The sequence below is a fragment of the Oncorhynchus gorbuscha genome, linkage group LG13, assembly GCF_021184085.1.
Source record: "Oncorhynchus gorbuscha isolate QuinsamMale2020 ecotype Even-year linkage group LG13, OgorEven_v1.0, whole genome shotgun sequence".
Taxonomy (NCBI): domain Eukaryota; kingdom Metazoa; phylum Chordata; class Actinopteri; order Salmoniformes; family Salmonidae; genus Oncorhynchus; species Oncorhynchus gorbuscha.
Window position 1 is genome coordinate 12798215 of NC_060185.1, and position 24070 is coordinate 12822284.

Below are 24070 nucleotides of genomic sequence, written 5' to 3' on the forward strand. Positions count from 1 at the left end.
TCTAATTTGAATGAACCATGCTGGACAGAGCAGAGGGCCAGGGGACCAGGATGAATGGCTCTAATTTGAGAACCATGCTGGACAGAGCAGAGGGCCAGGGGACCAGGATGAATGGCTCTAATTTGAGAACCATGCTGGACAGAGCAGAGGGCCAGGGGACCAGGATGAATGGCTCTAATTTGAGAACCATGCTGGACAGAGCAGAGGGCCAGGGGACCAGGATGAATGGCTCTAATTTGAGAACCATGCTGGACAGAGCAGAGGGCCAGGGGACCAGGATGAATGGCTCTAATTTGAGAACCATGCTGGACAGAGCAGAGGGGAAACATTGCACATGTGATGGATGTGTTCTGAAAGGTTCTCTTCATTCTTTCTCCATTTCTCTAATTTGAGAACCATGCTGGACTTTCTCCTGAATGGCTCTAATTTGAGAACCATGCTGGACAGAGCAGAGGGCCTAATTTGAGAACCATGCACAGGAGGATGAATGGCTGTTTCTTTCCGTCCTCTCCTCTCCCATCTCCAGAGGGCCAGGGGACCAGGATCTCCCATCCCAGAGGGCCCCCAGGATCCCCATGCTCCAGAGGGCCAGGGGACCCCCAGGATCTCCTGCTCCAGAGGGCCCCTCTCCCTCTCCTCTCCAGAGGGCCAGGGGACCCCTCTAATTTGAGAACCATGCTCCAGAGGGGAAACATCCCCTCTGAAAGGTTCTCTCTCCTCCTCCTCCTTTCTTTCCTCTCCTCTCCTCTCCCCCCCTCTCCCTCCCTCCTCTCCTCTCCCCTCCCCTCCCCTCTCCTCTCCCTCTCCTCTCCTCCCTCTCCCTCCCCTCCCTCTCCTCTCCTCTCCTCTCCTCTCCCCTCCCCTCTCCTCTCCTCCCCTCCCCTCCCCTCTCCTCTCCCCTCCTCTCCCTCCCCCCCTCTCCCTCTCCTCCTCCCTCTCCCTCCCCTCTCCTCTCCCCCTCCCCTCCTCTCCTCTCCTCTCCTCTCCCTCTCCTCTCCTCTCCCCCCCCCCTCCCCTCCCCTCCCCTCCCCCCCTCCCCCTCTCCCTCCCTCTCCCCTCTCCCTCTCCTCTCTCCTCTCCTCTCCTCTCCTCTCCTCTCCTCCTCTCCTCTCCTCTCCTCTCCTCTCCTGACGGGTTGAGAGAAGTACACACAAGCACTCACAGATGTTCATGACACATTCACATAAAGTGACCACTCAAACGTATACGACCGACGAGTGCACCCCTTTACTGAACCGGACCCTGGTGTCACACCTCGGTCGAGTTCCGAGTGGTCAGATCTGTTCCAAATGTGGACCAGAACCGCTGGGTTCCTTTACGAATACGTAAATAAGTTTCACAGGCAGATCTTTACTAGTCTGTACATAGGGGTTAACTTCATATAGCACAGTGTGTGTGTGTGTGTTTATGCACAACACATGTCCAACTTAAACAAGCTCCATATGGCAGCCATAGCTGGCCTGTCTCTGTACCATCAAAACACCATATGGAAGAAATAATACTACGCCCCTTTTTAAACAAGGCCACTCCCCCTTTAATAATGTCCCCTCCCCCTTTTAAAGTAAAGAAAAAAAACGTCCCCTGTATTTTCTTCTGTTGTCTAAGCATTTCCTAATGACCACACACACACGTCTGCTCACGGCAGACTTTTATTTCACTGAACCTTTATGTAACTGTGAGTGGACATGTTGCTTCCAGAAGTGTCCATTTAGAGAGCTGTGGAGGGAGGGTCAAGTGTTCTGAGCTTTGTTGAACTTTGAGACAGACAGACAGACAGACAGACACAGACAGACAGACAGACAGACAGGCAGACAGGCAGACAGGCAGACAGACAGACAGACAGACAGACAGACAGACAGACAGACAGACAGACAGACAGACAGACAGACAGACAGACAGACAGACAGACAGACAGACAGACAGACAGACAGACAGACAGACAGACAGACAGACAGACAGACAGACAGACAGACAGACAGACAGACAGACAGACAGACAGACAGACAGACAGACAGACAGACCTTTCTGTGTGGAGTGGGCTGTTGTGTCATGGCCATGGAGAAGCAGTGAGCTCCTTTTAGCTGGGTCCTCTCCCACAGTCTCCCCAACCTCTGAACACAGTCATCCAGAGAGGAGAGGGGAGCGCTGTGCTGACTCTGGAGGACAGGGAGAGAGGGCTTTAATCAAGTTGATAGAGACATCACCTGTATTGTGATGTTAGTGTGTGTGTGTGTGTGTATGTATGTGTGTGTATGTATGTGTTGTGTGTATGTGTGTGTGTATGTGTGTGTATATGTGTGTGTGTGTATGTATGTGTGGTGTGTAAGTATGTGTGTAGCGTTATAGAGCATCTACCTGTAGGTGAAGCAGCATGATGTTGATCCAGAGGTGTGGCTGGAGGCTGGTGAGGGTGAAACAGGACTTGGTAAACAGACAGTAATGCCCCTTTAGAGAGCACGAGAACGACAGCTTTGCAACACAGCCACGGCTTGAGTCTGAAACACACACACACACACACACACACACACACACACACACACACACACACACACACACACACACACACACACACACACACACACACACACACACACACACACACACACACACACACACACACACACACACACACACACACACACACACACACACACACACACACACACACACGTGTAGAGGGTCAGACAATTCAGTTTAGCGTTTTTGTTTAGTTTTTTCTTAATTTCGCTCCACAACTTTCCAACTTTGTCCCCCCCACCTCTCCTCTCCTCTCTCTCCCCATCCCCTCCCCCTCCTCTCCTCCCCCTCTCACCCCTCCCCTCTCCTCTCCTCTCCCCCTCCCCTCCTTTCCCCGCTCCTCCCCTCCCCCTCTCACCCCATCCCCTCTCCTCTCCTCCCCCTCTCACCCCTCCCATTCCCTCTCCTCTCCTCTCCCCCTCTCACCCCTCCCCCCTCTCCCCCTCCCCTCCTTTCCCCGCTCCTCCTCTCCTCTCTCCCCTCCCCCCCTCCTTTCAGGATAGTTTAGTCTTGTAGACTATAGGTCTGTACCACTGTTACCTTACATTACATTCCTAGTAGTTCCAGGAGGAACTAGCCCCAAACACCTTATTAACCTTCTACAGTCTAGAAACACTGTATACGTACGTGTATGTTGCTGAGTGTGCGGTCTGTTCGTTGTGTGTGTGTCTGTGTGTGTGTGTGTATAGAGTCAGACTCATGGTCTCTTGATCAGGGTGTCTGTACTGTAGGGTGTCTCGGGGTGTCTGTACTGTAGGGTGTCTCGGTGTGTCTGTACTGTAGGGTGTCTCAGGGTGTCTGTACTGTAGGGTGTCTCAGGGTGTCTGTACTGTAGGGAGTCTCGGGGTGTCTGTACTGTAGGGAGTCTCGGGGTGTCTGTACTGTAGGGAGTCTCGGGGTGTCTGTACTGTAGGGAGTCTCGGGGTGTCTGTACTGTAGGGTGTCTCGGGGTGTCTGTACTGTAGGGTGTCTGTACTGTATGGTGCCTCAGGGTGTCTGTACTGTAGGCCGTCTCGGGGTGTCTGTACTGTAGGGTGTCTGTACTGTAGGGTGTCTCGGGGTGTCTGTACTGTATGGTGTCTCGGGGTGTCTGTACTGTATGGTGTCTCGGGGTGTCTGTACTGTATGGTGTCTCGGGGTGTCTGTACTGTAGGGTGTCTGTACTGTAGGGTGTCTCAGGGTGTCTGTACTGTAGGGTGTCTCAGGGTGTCTGTACTGTAGGGTGTCTGTACTGTATGGTGTCTCGGGGTGTCTGTACTGTAGGCCGTCTCGGGGTGTCTGTACTGTATGGTGTCTCGGGGTGTCTGTACTGTAGGGTGTCTGTACTGTAGGGTGTCTGTACTGTAGGGTGTCTGTACTGTAGGGTGTCTGTACTGTAGGGTATCTCAGGGTGTCTGTACTGTAGGCCGTCTCGGGGTGTCTGTACTGTAGGGAGTCTCGGGTGTCTGTACTGTAGGGTGTCTGTACTGTAGGGTGTCTCAGGGTGTCTGTACTGTAGGGTGTCTCATGGTGTCTGTACTGTAGGGTGTCTCGGGTCTATGCACTGTAGGGTGTCTCAGGGTGTATGTACTGTAGGGTGTCTCAGGGTGTCTGTACTGTAGGGTTTCTCAGGGTGTCTGTACTGTAGGGTGTCTGTACTGTAGGGTGTCTCAGGGTGTCTGTACTGTAGGGTGTCTGTACTGTAGGGTGTCTCAGGGTGTCTGTACTGTAGGGTGTCTGTACTGTAGGGTGTCTCAGGGTGTATGAACTGTATGGTTTCTCAGGGTGTCTGTACTGTAGGGTGTCTCAGGCTGTCTGTACTGTAGGGTGTCTCAGGGTGTCTGTACTGTAGGGTGTCTCAGGGTGTCTGTACTGTAGGGTGTCTGTACTGTAGGGTGTCTCAGGGTGTCTGTACTGTAGGGTGTCTCGGGGTGTCTGTACTGTAGGGTGTCTCGGGGTGTCTGTACTGTAGGGTGTCTCAGGCTGTCTGTACTGTAGGGTGTCTCGGGGTGTCTGTACTGTAGGGTGTCTGTACTGTAGGGTGTCTCAGGGTGTCTGTACTGTAGGGTGTCTCAGGGTGTCTGTACTGTAGGGAGTCTCGGGGTGTCTGTACTGTAGGGAGTCTCGGGGTGTCTGTACTGTAGGGTGTCTCAGGGTGTCTGTACTGTAGGGTGTCTCAGGGTGTCTGTACTGTAGGGTGTCTCAGGGTGTATGTACTGTAGGGTGTTTCAGGGTGTATGTACTGTAGGGTGTTTCAGGGTGTATGTACTGTAGGGTGTATATTGTGTAGATAATCCTATAAGAAAACCAATGGTCCAAACCTCAATGTCTCTATCATAAATCCTTTCAAAAGTTATTGTAGTCATTAACCTTGAGGGATGGACAGAATCAGGGTGAATAAATCAATGGAAGCCAGAGAAACAAAGTGGTGAAGAATGGGGAGAATGCATCGTGTCAGTGTCAGCTCGGCTGGCTCCCCGACAGGCTCACTTACCGGGTGAACTCTTTCTTCTCAAATCCACATAAAACAATCTAGAGGTAAGATGGATATGGGTGTTGCGATATGACATGTAGTATTTTCACATTTTAGTTATACGTTTTTCATATTAATTACAAATTCCTGTTATTTTTAAAAGATTTCTCAGAAAAACAAGTGTATCGCTGTTAAAAGTCAACGGAACAATGAACGTAAACCAAGCTTTTTATTTTCAAAGACTTTTACATTTCATTCAGTTCATACCATGCTAATTTAGCTTTTTGAGACCTGCGAAAACAACTTTGAAGAGTACGACCACAAAATGTAAAATCCTTATTAACAACAACAAAAGTTGCTATGTCAACAGAGCTTGGTGTTTATAATTGGATGTATTCGGTTATGAAATAGGAATTTTTGGATATGGTCCTTCTGTAGCTCAGTTGGTAGAGCATGGCGCTTGTAACGCCAGGGTAGTGGGTTCGATCCCCGGGACCACCCATACGTAGAATGTATGCACACATGACTGTAAGTTGCTTTGGATAAAACATCTGCTAAATGGCATATATTATTATATTATTATTATATATTATTATTATTATTATTATTATGTTTTCGATATGTTAGAGAAAGATCTCACTGAACAATTCTCAACATAAATAATCCTATTTGTCTTGGTAAAATTCATTTTATAACATAAGGAAATCGACCTTTAATTAACAAAGTGTGTTTTCACCCTCTGGGGCAGAGTGGGTGGACACCTTACTAGTGCAGTGGACACCGCCTCAATGTTACAGTGTAGAGAGTGACGCCATGTGTGAATGTCCTGTGTACTGTGACCCATGTTGTCACATGGAGAACATTACAGAGGGTCACAGACTCACGTGTCACCAAACAGCCACCGACACCATGACATCATCTAGCCGAGTCTTCCTGCCATGTCCTATCCTAAGCCCCTCAGGGCTGCAGACTGTTGTCTTTTAGTGGCTTTGAAAATGGGTGGGTTTGTGTGTGTGTGTGTGGGGGTTTGTGTGTGTGTGTGTGTGTGTGTGTGTGTGTGTGTGTGTGTGTGTGTGTGTGTGTGTGTGTGTGTGTGTGTGTGTGTGTGTGTGTGTGTGTGTGTGTGTGTGTGTGTGTGTGTGTGTGTGTGTGTGTGTGTGTGTGTGTGTGTGTGTTCGTGTGTGTGTGTGTGTGTTTGTGTGTGTGTGTGTGGGTTTGTGTGTGTTTGTGTGTGTGTGTGTTCATGTGTGTGTGTGTGTGTGTGTGGGTTCGTGTGTGTGTGTGTGGGTGTGTGTGTGTGTGTGTGTGTGGGTTTGTGTGTGTGTGTGTGTGTGTGTGTGGGTTTGTGTGTGTGTGGGTTCGTGTGTGTGTGTGTGTGTGGGGGTTCATGTGTGTGTGTGTGAATAACTCCTGTCTGTCTCTTCCTTGGTTCTGGTGTTACAGAATGGAACCGTGTCACTGAGACCAGAGGGACTACCACAACATCTCCTCCTGCCACTCTCTATCATGACCTCAACTTTCACTTGCTCTATCACCCATTGCACTGTGAGTGTGTAAGGCAGCCCCAGGCACCTCTCTGATTCAGAGGCGTTCAGTTGTACAACTGTGTGTTAGTGTGTACCGTGTGTGTGTGTGTTACGCAGCTGGCTCTCTGATTATTTAAGTAATGATTAAAGTGGTGTATTAAGATCAAGAAGACCAAGAGAGATTCCGTTGAATCCCAGTGTTCTCTAGGAAGCTGGCTGTGGTCAGTGTGCACATGTGCAGAAGGGTGGTACTCTGAGAGAGGCAGTTCTAACACATGAAAGACATTCTGCTTCCACTGGTCTGATTCACACAGTCACAACGATGTGATGTGAGAAGAATTAAAACCCCAAAACCCATGTCCAGTTGAGACAGCTACAAAGCTAGTCCATGTTACCCCAGGGCTCTACAGGGGTTATAGAGAGGGACTGTTACCCGAGGGCTCTACTGGGGTTATAGAGAGACTGTTACCCCAGGGCTCTACAGGGGTTATAGAGAGAGACTGTTACCCCAGGGCTCTACAGGGGGCAGATAGGGACTGTTACCCCAGGGTTCTATTGGGGTTAGAGAGCGGGACTGTTACCCCAGGGCTCTACTGGGGTTAGAGAGCGGGACTGTTACCCCAGGGCTCTACTGGGGTTAGAGAGAGGGACTGTTACCCCAGGGCTCTACATGGGTTAGAGAGGGACTGTTACCCCAGGGCTCTACTGGGGTTAGAGAGAGGGACTGTTACCCCAGGGCTCTACTGGGGTTAGAGAGAGGGACTGTTACCCCAGGGTTCTATTGGGGTTAGAGAGAGGGACTGTTACCCCAGGGTTCTACTGGGGTTAGAGAGAGGGACTGTTACCCCAGGGCTCTACATGGGTTAGAGATGGACTGTTACCCCAGGGCTCTACTGGGGTTAGAGAGAGAGACTGTTACCCCAGGGCTCTACTGGGGTTAGAGAGAGGGACTGTTACCCCAGGCCTCTACAGGGGTTAGAGAGAGGGACTGTTACCCCAGGGCTATACGGGGGGCAGATAGGGACTGTTACCCCAGGGCTATACAGGGGGCAGAGAGGGACTGTTACCCCAGGGCTCTACAGGGGGCAGATAGGGACTGTTACCCCAGGGCTCTACATGGGTTGGAGAGGGAATGTTACCCCAGTGCTCTACATGGGCTAGAGAGAGAGACTGTTACCACAGGGCTTACTGGGGTTAGAGATTGGGACTGTTACCCCAGGGCTATACAGGGGGCATAGAGGGACTGTTACCCCAGGGCTCTACAGGGGGCAGATAGGGACTGTTACCCCAGGGCTCTACAGGGGGCAGATAGGGACTGTTACCCCGGGGCTATACAGGGGGCAGATAGGGACTGTTACCCCAGGGCTATACAGGGGGCAGAGAGGGACTGTTACCCCAGGGCTCTACTGGGGTGAGAGAGAGAGACTGTTACCCCAGGGCTCTACAGGGGGCAGATAGGGACTGTTACCCCAGGGCTCTACATGGGTTAGAGAGAGGGACTGTTACCACAGGGCTCTACATGGGTTAGAGAGGGACTGTTACCCCAGGGTTCTATTGGGGTTAGAGAGAGGGACTGTTACCCCAGGGCTCTACTGGGGTTAGAGCGAGGGACTGTTACCCCAGGGCTCTACATGGGTTAGAGAGGGACTGTTACCCCAGGGCTCTACTGGGGTTAGAGAGAGGGACTGTTACACCAGGGCTCTACATGGGTTAGAGAGGGACTGTTACCCCAGGGCTCTACATGGGTTAGAGAGGGACTGTTACCCCAGGGCTCTACAAAGGGTTAGAGAGGGACTGTTATCTGGGGGTTACCTGGGCCTCACTCTGGCTTACTTTAGGGTTAGAGGGAGTGGACCAGGGTAGATTGGATTGGGGAAAAGTGGAGAGGGGTGTAGTGGGGGGGCTGTACTGCTGACCCTGCGTCTGTACCCGCAGAAGGAGCGGGAGACAGTTTGAACCCCCTCATCTGGTTCTGGTTAGACTGCTCTGTAAGTCACAATTAAATAGTTCAATCCATTTACTGCAGCCCTGCGGATTCCTTAATTTCATTAATAAAAAATAACACTGTATGCAATTACCTTTTTGGCTCTAAGTTTGGGTTCCAGTTTCACCTTCCAGTGATAACAATTAACCCCTTTATCATCATGATCAATGATCAGACAATGTGTGAGTTGACCAGGTCATGTAATCAATCAACCTGATCACTGAGTTTTCCATATACGTAACATTACAAAAATCATAAACTTTCTGTCCAAAAATTATGAAGAAAAATGAATCCATGCTCTTGGCCCTTCTAGATTAGACTACTCTCCAGCTACCCAGATAAAGCACTAAATAAACTTCAGTTAGTGCTTAACACGGCTGCTAGAATCTTGACTCGAACCAAAACATTGATCATATTACTCAAGTGCTAGCCTCCCTACACTGGCTTCCTGTTAAGGCAAGAGCTAATTTCAAGGTTCTACTGCTAACCTACAAAGCATTACATGGGCTTGCTCCTACCTATCTCTCTGATTTTGGTCTTGCCGTACATACCTACACGTACGCTATGGTCACAAGACGCAGGCCTCCTAACTGTCCCTAGAATTTCTAAGCAAACAGCTGGAGGCAGGGCTTTCTCCTATAGAGCTCCATTTTAATGGAATGGTCTGCCTACCCATGTCAGAGAGGCAAACTCGGTCTCAACCTTTAAGTCTTTACTGAAGACTCATCTCTTCAGTGGGTCCTATGATTGAGTGTAGTCTGGCCCAGGAGTTTGAAGGTGAACAGAAAGGCACTGGAGCAACGAACCGCCCTTGCTGTCTCTGCCTGGCCGGTTCCCCTCTCTCCACAGGGATTCTCTGCCTCTAACCCTATTACAGGGGCTGAGTCACTAGCTTACTGGTGCTCTTTCATGCCGTCCCTAGGAGGGGTGCGTCACTTGAGTGGGTTGAGTCACTGACATGATCATCCTGTCTGGGTTGGCCCTGTCCGGGGGTATCATCGGACGGGGTCACAGTGTCTCCCGACCCCTCCTCTCTCAGCCTCCAGTATTTATGCTGCAATAGTTTATGTGTCGGGGGGCTAGGGTCAGTCTGTTATATCTGGAGTACTTCTCCTGTCTTATCCGGTGTCCTGTGTGAATTTAAGTATGCTCTCTCTAATTCTCTTTTTCTCTCTCTCTTTCTCTCTCTTCTATCAGAGCACCTGAGCCCTAGGACCATGCCTCAGGACTACTTGGCCTGATGACTCCTTGCTGTCCCCAGTCCACCCGGTGTTGCTTCAGTTTCAACTGTTCTGCCTGCGGCTATGGAACCCTGACCTGTTCACCGGACTTGCTACTTTGTCTGGACCTGCTGTTTTCGACTCTCTCTCTCTCTACTGCACCTGCTGTCTCTAACTCTGAATGATCGGCTATGAAAAACCAACTGACATTTACTCCTGAGGTGCTGACCTGTTGCAACCTCTATAACCACTGTGAATATTATTATTTGACCCTGCTGGTAATCTATGAACATTTGAACATCTTGGCCATGTTCTGTTATAATCTCCACCCGGCACAGCCAGAAGAGGACTGGCCACCCCTCATAGCCTGGTTCCTCTCTAGGTTTCTTCCTAGGTTCTGGCCTTTCTAGGGAGTTTTTCCTAGCCAGCGTGCTTCTAGACCTGCATTGCTTGCTGTTTGGGGTTTTAGGCTGGGTTTCTGTACAGCACTTTGAGATATCAGCTGATGTAAGAAGGGCTATATAAATACATTTGATTTGATTTGATTGCTTTTTGGGGTTTTAGGCTGGGTTTCTGTACAAGCACTTTGTGATATCGGCTGATAAATGTACAAATACATTTGATTGATAATGTGTGAGTTGACCAGGTCATGTAATCAATCATAATGATGTAATACTTTTCATTTAGAGCCAAATCCTTCAATAAAACAACTTGACCAGTATTCTATCGTTCAGACATACAGGTAACTGCCAAAATAAAGATAACACTTGAGTAAATGAGGGCAATATCTGAGGTGTGTCCTTAAAAAGTGCCAATTTCAGTACCGCTAAGACCTCCCCTCCTCTCAATGAAGGCAGCTTTTTGTTGTTCTTCCCACAATGCATTTGTCAAGTAGTCTAGACTACCGATAAAGTGTTTGGCTCATGAGACCGCTTTGAAATAAATCTTAATCACCAAAGCTTTATTAAAAGATCAAGTTTGTGAACAAACATTCCCTTATTATTTTAACCAGCTCCTGTTATTGTGAATGTGTGTAAAAAAACTCCTCCACGGGCCTCCCGCTTGGTGCCGTGGTCTAAGGCTGTGCATCGCAGTGCTAGCTGTGACACTAGAGATTCTCGGTTCAAGTCCAGGCTCTGTCGCAGCCGGCCGGGAGACCCATGGGGCGGCGCACAATTGGCCCAGTGTCGTCTGGGTTAGCAGAGGGTTTGACCGGCAGGGATGTCGTTTTCCCATCGCGCACTAGCGACTCCTGTGGCGGGCCGGGCGCAGTGCACGCTGACACGGTCGCCAGGTGTATGGTGTTTCCTCCGACACAGTGGTGCGGCTGGCTGGCTTCAGGGTTAAGTGGGCATTGTGTCAAGAAGCAGTGCAGCTTGGCAGGGTTGTGTTTCGGAGGATGTACGGCTCACAACCTTCGCCTCTCCCAAGTCTGTACGGAGTTTCAGCAATGAGACAAGACTGTAACTACCAATTGGGGAGAAAAAGGGGGTATAATTGTTTTTAGTTTTTATTAAACAAATACAAAAAAAAGTAGGTTATATGTCCATCATGGAACGAGAGATGTGACAATCATATTTAGAAACGTTAGTTTTTATCCTGTAACAATTGCTTGTTTTCCATTTTTCTCCGATTGAAAAACAGGCACTTAGTAGACTACCCTTACCATTAGTAGACTACCCTTACCCTTGGTAGGCTACCCTTACCATTAGTAGACTACCCTTACCCTTAATAGACTACCCTTACCCTTAGTAGACTACCCTTACCCTTAGTAGGCTACCCTTACCCTTAGTAGGCTACCCTTACCCTTAGTAGACTACCCTTACCCTTAATAGACTACCCTTACCCTTAGTAGACTACCCTTACCCTTAGTAGGCTACCCTTACCCTTAGTAGGCTACCCTTACCCTTAGTAGACTACCCTTACCCTTAGTAGACTACCCTTACCCTTAGTAGACTACCCTTACCATTAGTAGGCTACCCTTACCCTTAGTAGGCTACCCTTACCCTTAGTAGACTACCCTTACCCTTAGTAGGCTACCCTTAGTAGGCTACCCTTGCCCTTAGTAGACTACCCTTACCCTTAGTAGACTACCCTTAGTAGACTACCCTTACCCTTAGTAGACTACCTTTACCCTTAGTAGACTATCCTTACCCTTAGTAGACTACCCTTACCCTTAGTAGGCTACCCTTACACTACTATAACGATAGCTGGTTCAACAGCTCGGGGATTCGATCCAGCAACCTTTTGGTTACTGGGCCAATGCTCCAACCACTAGGCTACCTGACCGCCCAAAATTCACATAGGCATACCTGCCGTGTACACTCCATTTGGGCTTTATCCCTCTCAATTTCCAAAGAGTACCTCTACTCCAGTTACCAAAGACACCCTCCTCCAAACATATTCAACATGTTCAGTCCTATAAGTCCACATCAACGGAAGGCCTGGGATATATCTTGCTTTATTGAGAACGTGCCTCACAAACACAATACAATTAATGGAAGCCCTGGGTATTTTTATTTGAGGAGAAGTGTGATGTTCAAAGGCTTATACTCGTTGATGCCAATTACAACAATGTTGACTGTCAACACCTCAAACACAGGATGTATTTTTTATTTATTTTTACTGTTGCTATCACTCGTTACTGTAGCCAATGCTATTTAATAAACTGTAGCATCAATCCACAATGGACTAAGATTCCCCCAGCCCAATTGGATTTGATGACAATGCAGAGACCGTGAGTAACCTACAGAACTGGAGACAACAGCATGGAACACCTTGATTGTCCAGTGAGTCACCAAGCCCTCGTCACACCTACAACTTGTTAATTCATCAAAACAGAGCCCTTTCGCACCACCGTTAGCTATTGCGCTCATACTTTAATTCCGTTTATATTTCTCACACATTCCCAGACCTATAGCTCCTATCACCACCGATTAGATTTACCAGGTTTGTTCAAATAGAGACGTTTATGTTGGTGTTTCCTTTATCTTGGGAGTTACCTCCACCTCACTCGAATGCTTTTTACTGATGTACTTCCCTGACTATTTGAGTTATGAGTGCTCAACACGGAAGGATTTGGTGTTAAATCAGGTATGATGAGCTGGTAATAGCAGCGTACCTTCTATGACACAGTGTTCTGGTATGGGGATCTGTTGAACCATCACAGAACAGAACTCTTTGATCTTCTCCATGTTGTCCCTCAGGTGGTTGTACAGCTTGTCCTCTTTCCCAGTGTCCCTCTTCACTCCTCTCCTTCCTTCCCCCTCTCCCTGTCCATCCCTCTGTTCCTCAAGGGGCGGGGCCGGACGGGTGGAGGGAGACAGGGAACTCTCATTGGTTAGCTCCCTCTCAGTGGGAGAGGTGTCTATGTTTTCCGTTTGCTGATTGGGTGGGGACCCTGAGAGCAATGCGTCAGACGTTAGCTCCACCCCTTCTCCATCCGGACCACTCTCAGAGTTGATGGACCGTGACCTCATGGCGTGCAGAGCCAGACTCTTTGACCTGAGGAACACACACACACACACACACACACACACACACACACACACACACACACACACACACACACACACACACACACACACACACACACACACACACACACACACACACACACACACACACACACACACACACCTCAGTTATGGTAAAATAACATATTCATAAGGTGATAATATATTGTAACAGCTTCATACAATACATTTAGAAGTGATGTTAACCTGTAAGACACTTGAATCCAGTGTTATATGGGAGAAAGTAAAAGAGTACTACAGAAATCAGTTGTTGTTTTGTCTTGAGTCTGGGTTTTTTCTTTCCTTTTCCTGTACTGTTGTTGATGTGTCCATTTTGTTTCAAAATGTGAATAATTCTTGCACTGATATCCTTTATTACTTCTGGTTGTATGTTCAATTTCAGTAAAGTCATGTGTGCTGACATAGATATGGTGTTGTTATAGACTCACCTGTTACATCTCATAGATATGGTGTTGTTATAGACTCACCTGTTACATCTCATAGATATGGTGTTGTTATAGACTCACCTGTTACATCTCATAGATATGGTGTTGTTATAGACTCACCTGTTACATCTCATAGATATGGTGTTGTTATAGACTCACCTGTTACATCTCATAGATATGGTGTTGTTATAGACTCACCTGTTACATCTCATAGATATGGTGTTGTTATAGACTCACCTGTTACATCTCATAGATATGGTGTTGTTATAGACTCACCTGTTACATCTCATAGATATGGTGTTGTTATAGACTTACCTGTTACATCTCATAGATATGGTGTTGTTATAGACTCACCTGTTACATCTCATAGATATGGTGTTGTTATAGACTCACCTGTTACATCTCAGATATGGTGTTGTTATAGACTCACCTGTTACATCTCATAGATATGGTGTTGTTATAGACTTACCTGTTACATCTCATAGATATGGTGTTGTTATAGACTTACCTGTTACATCTCATTGATATGGTGTTGTTATAGACTCACCTGTTACATCTCATAGATATGGTGTTGTTATAGACTCACCTGTTACATCTCATAGATATGGTGTTGTTATAGACTCACCCGTTACATCTCATAGATATGGTGTTGTTATAGACTTACCTGTTACATCTCATAGATATGGTGTTGTTATAGACTCACCTGTTACATCTCATAGATATGGTGTTGTTATAGACTCACCCGTTACATCTCATAGATATGGTGTTGTTATAGACTCACCTGTTACATCTCATAGATATGGTGTTGTTATAGACTCACCTGTTACATCTCATAGATATGGTGTTGTTATAGACTCACCTGTTACATCTCATAGATATGGTGTTGTTATAGACTTACCTGTTACATCTCATAGATATGGTGTTGTTATAGACTCACCTGTTAAATCTCATCTCTCTGTATTCCTCTCTAGCAGCTTGTCCCATGCTGTATCTGCGTTGGGGTGTTGTTGACCCACCGTCTGTCTCCCCTTCTCCCCCCTCATCCACCATCTTCTCCTCAAATGCCTGGATCTTCACCTGCAGTCGCCGCTCTGACCCCCTTACAAACCCCCCTGCACCCCCACACACATTGGCTTCTGGGGAAGGAGAGCCTTCGGATTCCTCTTCAACCCTGAAACATACAGAGAGATAGAGGTGTAAAGTAACAACCCTGAAACATACAGGGAGAGGGGAAGAGGTTTAAAGTAACAACCCTGAAACATACATAGAGATAGAGGTGTAAAGTAACAACCCTGAAACATACAGAGAGATAGAGGTGTAAAGTAACAACCCTGAAACATACAGAGAGATAGAGGTGTAAAGTAACAACCCTGAAACATACAGAGAGAAGAAGGGGTGTAAAGTAACAACCCTGAAACATACAGAGGGGTAGAGGTGTAAAGTAACAACCCTGAAACATACAGGGAGAGGGGAAGAGGTGTAAAGTAACAACCCTGAAACATACAGAGAGAGGAAGGGGTGTAAAGTAACAACCCTGAAACATACAGAGGGGTAGAGGTGTAAAGTAACAACCCTGAAACATACAGAGGGGTAGAGGTGTAAAGTAACAACCCTGAAACATACAGGGAGAGGGGAAGGGGTGTAAAGTAACAACCCCGAACCATACAGGGAGAGGGGAAGAGGTGTAAAGTAACAACCCTGAAACATACAGAGAGAGGAAGGGGTGTAAAGTAACAACTCTGAAACATACAGGGAGAGAGGAAGGGGTGTAAAGTAACAACCCTGAAACATACAGAGAGAGGAAGGGGTGTAAAGTAACAACCCTGAAACATACAGGGAGAGGGGAAGAGGTGTAAAGTAAAAACCCTGAAACATACAGAGAGAGGAAGGGGTGTAAAGTAACAACCCTGAAACATACAGAGAGATATAGGTGTAAAGTAACAACCCTGAAACATACATGGAGAGGGGAGGAGGTGTAAAGTAACAACCCTGAAACATACAGAGAGATAGAGGTGTAAATTAACAACCCTGAAACATACAGAGAGACAGGAAGAGGTGTAAAGTAACAACCCTGAAACATACAGAGAGAAGAAGAGGTGTAAAGTAACAACCCTGAAACATACGGAGGGGTAGAGGTGTAAAGTAACAACCCTGAAACATACAGGGAGAGGGGAAGGGGTGTAAAGTAACAACCCCGAACCATACAGGGAGAGGGGAAGAGGTGTAAAGTAACAACCCTGAAACATACAGAGAGAGGAAGGGGTGTAAAGTAACAACTCTGAAACATACAGGGAGAGAGGAAGGGGTGTAAAGTAACAACCCTGAAACATACAGAGAGAGGAAGGGGTGTAACAACCCTGAACAACCCTGAAACATACAGGGAGAGGGGAAGAGGTGTAAAGTAAAACCCTGAAACATACAGAGAGAGGAAGGGGTGTAAAGTAACAACCCTGAAACATACAGAGAGATATAGGTGTAAAGTAACAACCCTGAAACATACATGGAGAGGGGAGGAGGTGTAAAGTAACAACCCTGAAACATACAGAGAGATAGAGGTGTAAATTAACAACCCTGAAACATACAGAGAGACAGGAAGAGGTGTAAAGTAACAACCCTGAAACATACAGAGAGAAGAAGAGGTGTAAAGTAACAACCCTGAAACATACGGAGGGGTAGAGGTGTAATGTAACAACCCTGAAACATACAGAGAGAGGAAGAGGTGTAAAGTAACAACCCTGAAACATACAGAGAGAGGAAGAGGTGTAAAGTAACAATCCTGAAACATACAGGGAGAGGGGAACGGGTGTAAAGTAACAACCCTGAAACATACAGAGAGAGGAAGCGGTGTAAAGTAACAACCCTGAAACATACAGAGAGAGGAAGAGGTGTAAAGTAACAATCCTGAAACATACAGGGAGAGGGGAACGGGTGTAAAGTAACAACCCTGAAACATACAGAGAGAGGAAGGGGTGTAAAGTAACAACCCTGAAACATACAGGGAGAGGGGAAGAGGTGTAAAGTAACAACCCTGAAACAATCAGAGAGAGGAAGGGGTGTAAAGTAACAACCCTGAAACATACAGAGAGAGGGGAAGAGGTGTAAAGTAACAACCCTGAAACATACAGAGAGAGGAAGGGGTGTAAAGTAACAAACCTGAAACATACAGGGAGAGGAAGGGGTGTAAAGTAACAACCCTGAAACATACAGAGAGATAGAGGTGTAAAGTAACAACCCTGAAACATACAGGGAGAGGGGAAGAGGTGTAAAGTAACAACCCTGAAACATACAGGGAGAGGAAGAGGTGTAAAGTAACAACCCTGAAACATACAGGGAGAGGAAGAGGTGTAAAGTAACAACCCTGAAACATACAGGGAGAGGAAGAGGTGTAAAGTAACAACCCTGAAACATACGGAGGGGTAGAGGTGTAAAGTAACAACCCTGAAACATACAGAGAGACGTGAAGAGGTGTAAAGTAACAACCCTGAAACATACAGAGAGAGGGGAAGAGGTGTAAAATAACAACACTGAAACATACAGGGAGAGGAAGGGGTGTAAAGTAGCAAATGTCTTAGCCAGTGTTTTCTGTCCCTATCTCTCCGTCTCTCTCTGTGTCACACACACTAGACCGGATAGGACTGGTGCTGGGCTGGAATGCTGCACATGAGGAAAGAGACAGATCGGACCTGAGAGAACTGAGCAGACCAGCTCACCTCTGGACACACACACACACACACACACACACACACACACACACACACACACACACACACACACACACACACACACACACACACACACACACACACACACACACACACACACACACACACACACACACACACACACACACACACACACACAGACTTGCCTAGTTAAATAAAGGTTAAATTAAATTAAAAAATAAACACACACACCCACACACACACAGAGAGAAAGAGAGGAGAGAGAGAGAGAACAGGGGTGGCCACTCTCTCCTACCATGTCAACCCATCCACTCGTTCGCTGATTGAACACTTTCAAATGCCCTTTGTTTGCCCCCCTCCTCATCCTCTCTGTTCTTTTTTCTAATAAACCCTCCCTCTCGGTCTTTATTTTCCAGAAAGAGACCCCAAGCAAAGCCTCTGGAAGCCACTGATACACAATGTTCCTGGAGAAGGCTGTGTGTGGTACCATTGCCAGAACCCATCAGTAACACAATCATATTGACAAATAACCCCCCCCCCCCCCACACACACACACTCGCACGCACATACGTCCACACACACATCAGTAAAATACATTCTTATTTTTAAGGAGTGCATTTTTTTGTGAAGTTTTTGATTCACAGAATCGTAATTGCAAAGAATAACATGAGATTAGTGATTTTGTTTTGTCATTGTCGGTTGGCTGGGCAGAGAAAGCGATGGGGTTACAAATAGAGGTTCTGCCTCTGTAGTAAAACGCACATGGTGGTAATAAAGCGAACGGTCCATGTGGGTTCAGAATTAGATGGAAACATTCAAATCACTGTTTTAGGGATGTTAAAAGGGGTGAATCGTTGCAGTGCCACACTTTCCATTCCATGACCCATTTCCCTACGACATGCTCACGTGGGGGCGGCTGAGTTTGTGTACAGTTTTGTGGGGCCTGTCTACAATACATTTTTTTATAGTCTGGCAAAATAAGTGCGTGCGTGTGTGTGTGTGTGTGTGTGTGTGTGTGTGTGTGTGTGTGTGTGTGTGTGTGTGTGTGTGTGTGTGTGTGTGTGTGTGTGTGTGTGTGTGTGTGTGTGCGTGCATACCTTACCTGCAGTTGATGGTGGTGTATGTCTCCAGTAGTCTGGCTATAGAGGTGAAGCTGTTACTCATCCTGTAGATGTCTTTGGCACAGCCTCCCAGGATGGAGGTGTATCTGTCAGTCAGGGCTCTGATCTCCAGCAGCAGACTGTAGTGGAAGCTGTGATCCATACTGCCCAGCAGAGACACTAGGTACGCCAGGGAGCTACGGGCCTGACGCTGGGCGAGAGAGGGGGCAGGGAGGGGTAGAGAGCAGAGATAGGGGAGAGAGAGGGGGCAGGGAGGGGAGAGAGAGGGGAGAGAGATGGGAGAGAGAAGGAGAGAGAGAGGGGCAGGGAGGGGGAGAGAGAGGGGGCAGGCAGGGGGAGAGAGGGGAGAGAGAGGGTGAGAGAGAGAGAGAGAGAGAGAGAGAGAGAGAGAGAGAGAGAGAGAGAGAGGAGAGATAGGGGAGAGAGGGGGGCAGGGAGGGGGAGAGAGGAGAGATAGGGAAAGAGGGGGAGAGAGAGGAGAGAGAGGGAGAGAGAGGGAGAGAGAGAGAGGGCAGGGAGGGGGAGAGAGGGGAGAGAGAGGGGGCAGGGAGCGGGAAAGGGGAGAGAGAGGGGAGAGAGACGGGGCAGGGAGGGGAGAGAGAGGGAAAGAGATGGAAGAGAGGGGAGAGAGGGAGATACAGAGAGAGAGGGAGAGAGAGAGGGAGAGAGAGGGGGTGAGGGGAGAGAGAGGGAGAGAGAGAGGGGGCAGGGAGGGGAGATAGCGGGGGAGAGGGGAGAGAGAGAGAGAGAGGGGAAGGGAGGAAGGGAGGGGGAGAGAGGGAGATAGAGAGAGAAGGGGAAGGAGAGGAGAGAGAGGGGAGAGAGAGGGGCAGGGAGGGGAGAGAAGGAGAGAGGGGAGAGAGAGGAGAGAGAGAGGGGGGAAGGGAGGGGGAGAGGGGGAGATAGAGAGAGAAGAGGAAGGAGAGGAGAGAGAGGGGAGAGAGAGGGGAGAGAGGGGAGAGAGGGAGAGAGAGGGAGAGAGGGAGAGAGAGGGGAGAGAGGGGAGAGAGGGGGCAGGGAGGGGAGAGAGAGGGAGAAAAATAAAAAATATGTCATGACTGTATGTGAGCCATGGGATGTGCTCCCCTCTCACTTTCTCAAACACACACATGTAAACGCACACACATGTACATATGCACACACACTACTAAAATATGGCGGCTACAAAGAAATTTGGTATTTTTATGCAATCAACTGCCAACCAAAGCACAGTGTCCTGTCTTTCCACACTCTCTTACCAAGCGGAAAACAAGCAGTGATTCTGGGAAATGCCTCCACTAAGACCTACTGGTTGATGGCAGGGGAGTACCATGTTCTCCACTCCTGTTAACACACTCACATTTTGTATTGAACCTTTACTTAATTAGGCAAGTCAGTTAAGAAAAAAGTATTATTTACAATGACGGCCTACCCCGGCCAAACCCAAATCACGGGCCAGATGTGATACAGCCTGGATACGAACCAGGGACTGTAGTGACGCCTCTTGCACTGAGATGCAGTGCCTTAGACCGCTGTGCCACTCGGGAGCAAAGGGAGCTACGGGCCTGACACTGGGGGAGGGAGGGGAAGGGGGAGGGAGAGAAAGGGAGAGAGAGGATGATGGAGGGGGGAGAGACGGAGAGAAAGTGATAGAGGAGGAGAGAGGGAGAGCGAGGGAGAGGGGAGAGAGAGGGTGATAGAGGGGAGAGGGAGAGAGAAGGTGATACAGGGGAGAGAGGGGATACAGGGAGAGAAACAAGAGAGGAGAGAGGGAGAGAGGGAACAGGGGGGAAGAGAGGGGAAGAGGAAGGGGAGAGGGGGAGAGGGGAGAGGGAGAGAGAGGGGGGAGAGAGGGAGAGAGAGGGAGAGGGGAGAGAGGGGAAGAGAGAGGGAGAGCGAGGAAGAGAGGGAGAGAGAGGAAGAGAGGGGGAGAGAGAGGAAGAGAGAGGAAGAGAGAGGGGAGAGAGAAGGGAGAGAGGGGGATAGAGAGGAAGAGAGAGGGGAGAAAGAGAAAGAGAGAGGGGGAGAGCGGGAAAGAGAGGAAGAGAGGGGAGGGGGAGAGAGAGGGAGAGCGGGGAGAGAGAGAGGGGAAGAGAGAGGGGGAAAGAGGGGGAAGATAGGGAGAGAGGAAGAGAGGAAAGATAGGGGAGAGAGAGAGAGAAAGGAAGAGAGGAGAGAGAGGGAGAGAGGAAGAGAGAGGGGAGAGAGGGAGAGAGGAAGAGAGAGGGAGAGCGGGAGAGAGGGGGGGAGAGAGGGGAGAGAGGAAAGAGAGGGGAGGGAGAGAGGGGAGAGAGGGGAGAGAGGGAGAGAGAGGGAGAGAGAGAGAGAGAGGAGAGAGAGAGGGAGAGAGAGGGGAGCGGGAGAGAGGGAAAGAGAGGAAGAGAGGGAGAGAGGAGAGAGAAAGAGAGAGGGAGAGGAAGAGAGGGGAGAGTGGAGAGAGAGGGAGAGTTGAGAGAGGTGAGAGAGGGAGAGAGAGAGAGGGAGCGAGAGAGAGAGGAGGGAGAGAGAGAGAGAGAGAGGGGGAGAGGGAAGAGAGGGAGAGAGGGAGAGAGAGAGAGAGAGAGAGGGAGAGAGAGAGAGAGAGGGAGAGGGGAGAGAGGGGAAGAGAGAGGGAGAGCGAGGAAGAGAGGGGAGAGAGAGGGAGAGAGGGGAGAGAGAGGAAGAGAGAGGAAGAGAGAGGGGAGAGAGAGGGGATAGAGAGGAAGAGAGAGGGGAGAAAGAGGAAGAGAGAGGGGGAGAGCGGGAAAGAGAGGAAGAGCAGGGAGAGAGGGAGAGAGGGAGGGAGAGAGGGAGGGAGAGAGAGGAAGAGAGAGGGGGAAAGAGGGGGAAGATAGGGAGAGAGGAAAGATAGGGGAGAGAGAGAGAAAGGAAGAGAGGAGAGAGAGGGAGAGAGGAAGAGAGAGGGGGAGAGGGAGAGAGGAAGAGAGAGGGGGCAGAGCGGGAGAGAGAGGGGAGAGAGGAAAAGAGAGGGAGAGATAGGAAGAGAGGGGAGAGATGGAGAGAGGGAGAGAGTGGGGAGAGAGGGAGAGAGAGGAAGAGAGAGGGGAGCGGGAGAGAGGGGAAGAGAGGGGAGAGAGGAAGAGAGAGGGGAGAGAGGGAGAGAGAAAGAGAGGGAGAGAGGGGAAGAGAGGGGAGAGTGGAGAGAGAGGGAGAGTTGAGAGAGAGGGAGAGTTGAGAGAGGGAGAGAGAGGGGAGAGAGGGAGAGAGAAAGAGAGGGAGAGAGGGGAAGAGAGGGGAGAGTGGAGAGAGAGGGAGAGTGGAGAGAGAGGGAGAGTTGAGAGAGGGAGAGAGAAGAGAGAGAGAGGGAGGGAGAGGGAGAGAGGGAGAAGGAGAGAGAGAGAGGAGAGGGAGGGAGAGTTGAGAGAGAGAGGGAGAGAGAGATGGGAGGGAGAGAGAGAGAGAGAGAGAGAGAGGGAGGGTTGAGAGAGAGAGGGAGAGAGAGATGGGAGAGAGAGGACGCACGTCATTACATTCATCTTCCTGCCATTGCGCAACATAATCCCCAGTCCCCCAATCACTGTCAATCTGCCTCACCTTGAAACAGTATAACCATCCCCAAAACCCTGTAATCATCTCTACCCCTGGCCAGAGGCTCCATGCCAATGGTCACAAACACCCTCATAAACAACCGTAAACTCATCCTGGCGGCCATTTTAGAGAGAACAGGAGATTCAGAGGGATGTTTTCCAGAGATCCACTCGAAGAAGATAGGAGGAGAGCGGAATATCAGATTCAGTGTTGGAATCAGCAGGCGCACCCCCCCCCACGCCCCATCTGGGCCTTTAGTGGGACCAGGGGGCTTGTTACATTAAGAGAGAGGAGGACATTTTGTTCCAGATCTCATCTGCAGAGGGAGCAGAGGAATCAGTGTGCTGGTCCAATCAGGAGGCAGAGAGACAAAGGAAAGGAGGAAGCAAAACAGGTTGCATTATTTAAACCGTCTCTGGCTCCTAACTGGAGCATGACACGTTTCTGCTGCCCAGAAACAGTTAACACACACACCACACACACACACACACACACACACACACACACACACACACACACACACACACACACACACACACACACACACACACACACACACACACACACACACACACACACACACACACACACACACACACACACACACACACACACACACCCCTAGGACACACACAAGCTACTGCTGGAGCGAATCGGTTTGGAGTATTGTCAGAACAATAACAGAGGAGTGATTGGAGCTGAAGGGCCAAAGCGTTCGGCCTCTCCTGGGAAGTGTGCGTGTGTGTCTGTGTTTGCATGTGTGTGTGTAAGTGTGTCTGTCTCCCGGAAAGAGCAGAATATTGCTGCGAATCCGCATTTATCCTGTCACCGTGGGGTTTTGCCTTTTCATAACTTCTAGGGGAACATGCCAATGAATAATGAAACACAAGAGCTAGATTGTTGAGGTAGAGAGGTAGGGAGGTAGGGAGGGAAGGAAGGAAGGAGTTTGTTGAGGGAGGAAAGAAGAGAGAGAGAGAGGGCGCTGTAGAGTTTGTTGAGGGAGAGAAGGAAAGAGAGAGGAGGCTGGAGAGAGTTTGTTGAGGGAGGGAAGGAAAGAGAGAGGAGGCTGGAGAGAGTTTGTTGAGGGAGAGAAGGAGAGAGAGAGGAGGCTGGAGAGAGTTTGTTGAGGAAGGGAAGGAAAGAGAGAGGAGGCTGGAGAGAGTTTGTTGAGGGGGGAAAGGAGAGAGAGAGAGGAGGCTGGAGAGAGTTTGTTGAGGGAGGGAAGGAGAGAGAGAGAGAGGTTGGAGAGAGTTTGTTGAGGGAGGGAAGGAGAGAGAGAGGGAGGCTGGAGAGTTTGTTGAGGGAGGGAAGGAGAGAGAGAGGAGGCTGGAGAGAGTTTGTTGAGGGAGGGAAGGAGAGAGAGAGGAGGTTGGAGAGAGTTTGTTGAGGGAGGGAAGGAGAGAGAGAGGAGGTTGGAGAGAGTTTGTTGAGGGAGGGAAGGAGAGAGAGAGAGAGGTTGGAGAGAGTTTGTTGAGGGAGGGAAGGAGAGAGAGAGAGGAGGCTGGAGAGAGTTTGTTGAGGGAGGGAAGGAGAGAGAGAGAGAGGTTGGAGAGAGTTTGTTGAGGGAGGGAAGGAGAGAGAGAGAGGAGGCTGGAGAGAGTTTGTTGAGGGAGGGAAGGAGAGAGAGAGAGAGGTTGGAGAGAGTTTGTTGAGGGAGGGAAGGAGAGAGAGAGAGGAGGCTGGAGAGTTTGTTGAGGGAGGGAAGGAGAGAGAGAGGAGGCTGGAGAGAGTTTGTTGAGGGGGGAAAGGAGAGAGAGAGAGGAGGCTGGAGAGAGTTTGTTGAGGGAGGGAAGGAGAGAGAGAGAGAGGTTGGAGAGAGTTTGTTGAGGGAGGGAAGGAGAGAGAGAGAGAGGGCTGGAGATAGTTTGTTGAGGGAGGGAAGGAGAGAGAGAGGAGGCTGGAGATAGTTTGTTGAGGGAGGGAAGGAGGATACAACATACACTGCTTCACAAGGTGTTGGGTGTCATATAATCACTAGGTAACATGTCTCTCTCTCCATCAATCACTCAGGATTTATCGTTGAGAGGAATGGACTGGATGACCTCAGCGAAAACTCCAGAACAGGTATTTTTCAACATGTGTAACACCCACCTCCACCT

At 49.1% G+C, this 24070-nt stretch overlaps 1 protein-coding gene across 2 annotated transcripts in view; it reads right to left on the bottom strand.

The window, feature by feature from the left end:
- Nucleotides 1-24070, bottom strand: part of LOC123992520 (ventricular zone-expressed PH domain-containing protein-like) — a 158981-nt gene that overhangs the window by 43505 nt on the left and 91406 nt on the right. Inside the window, exons 7-11 of one of the 2 annotated variants that reach the window (XM_046293721.1) lie at nt 18446-18654; nt 14598-14831; nt 12821-13203; nt 2356-2495; nt 2022-2156 (exon numbers count right to left, since the gene is read on the bottom strand). In XM_046293721.1, the coding sequence (XP_046149677.1) occupies nt 2022-2156; nt 2356-2495; nt 12821-13203; nt 14598-14831; nt 18446-18654 (1101 nt within the window). The remainder of the gene's footprint in view (nt 1-2021; nt 2157-2355; nt 2496-12820; nt 13204-14597; nt 14832-18445; nt 18655-24070) is intronic. The other variant, XM_046293722.1, reaches the window with a different exon arrangement.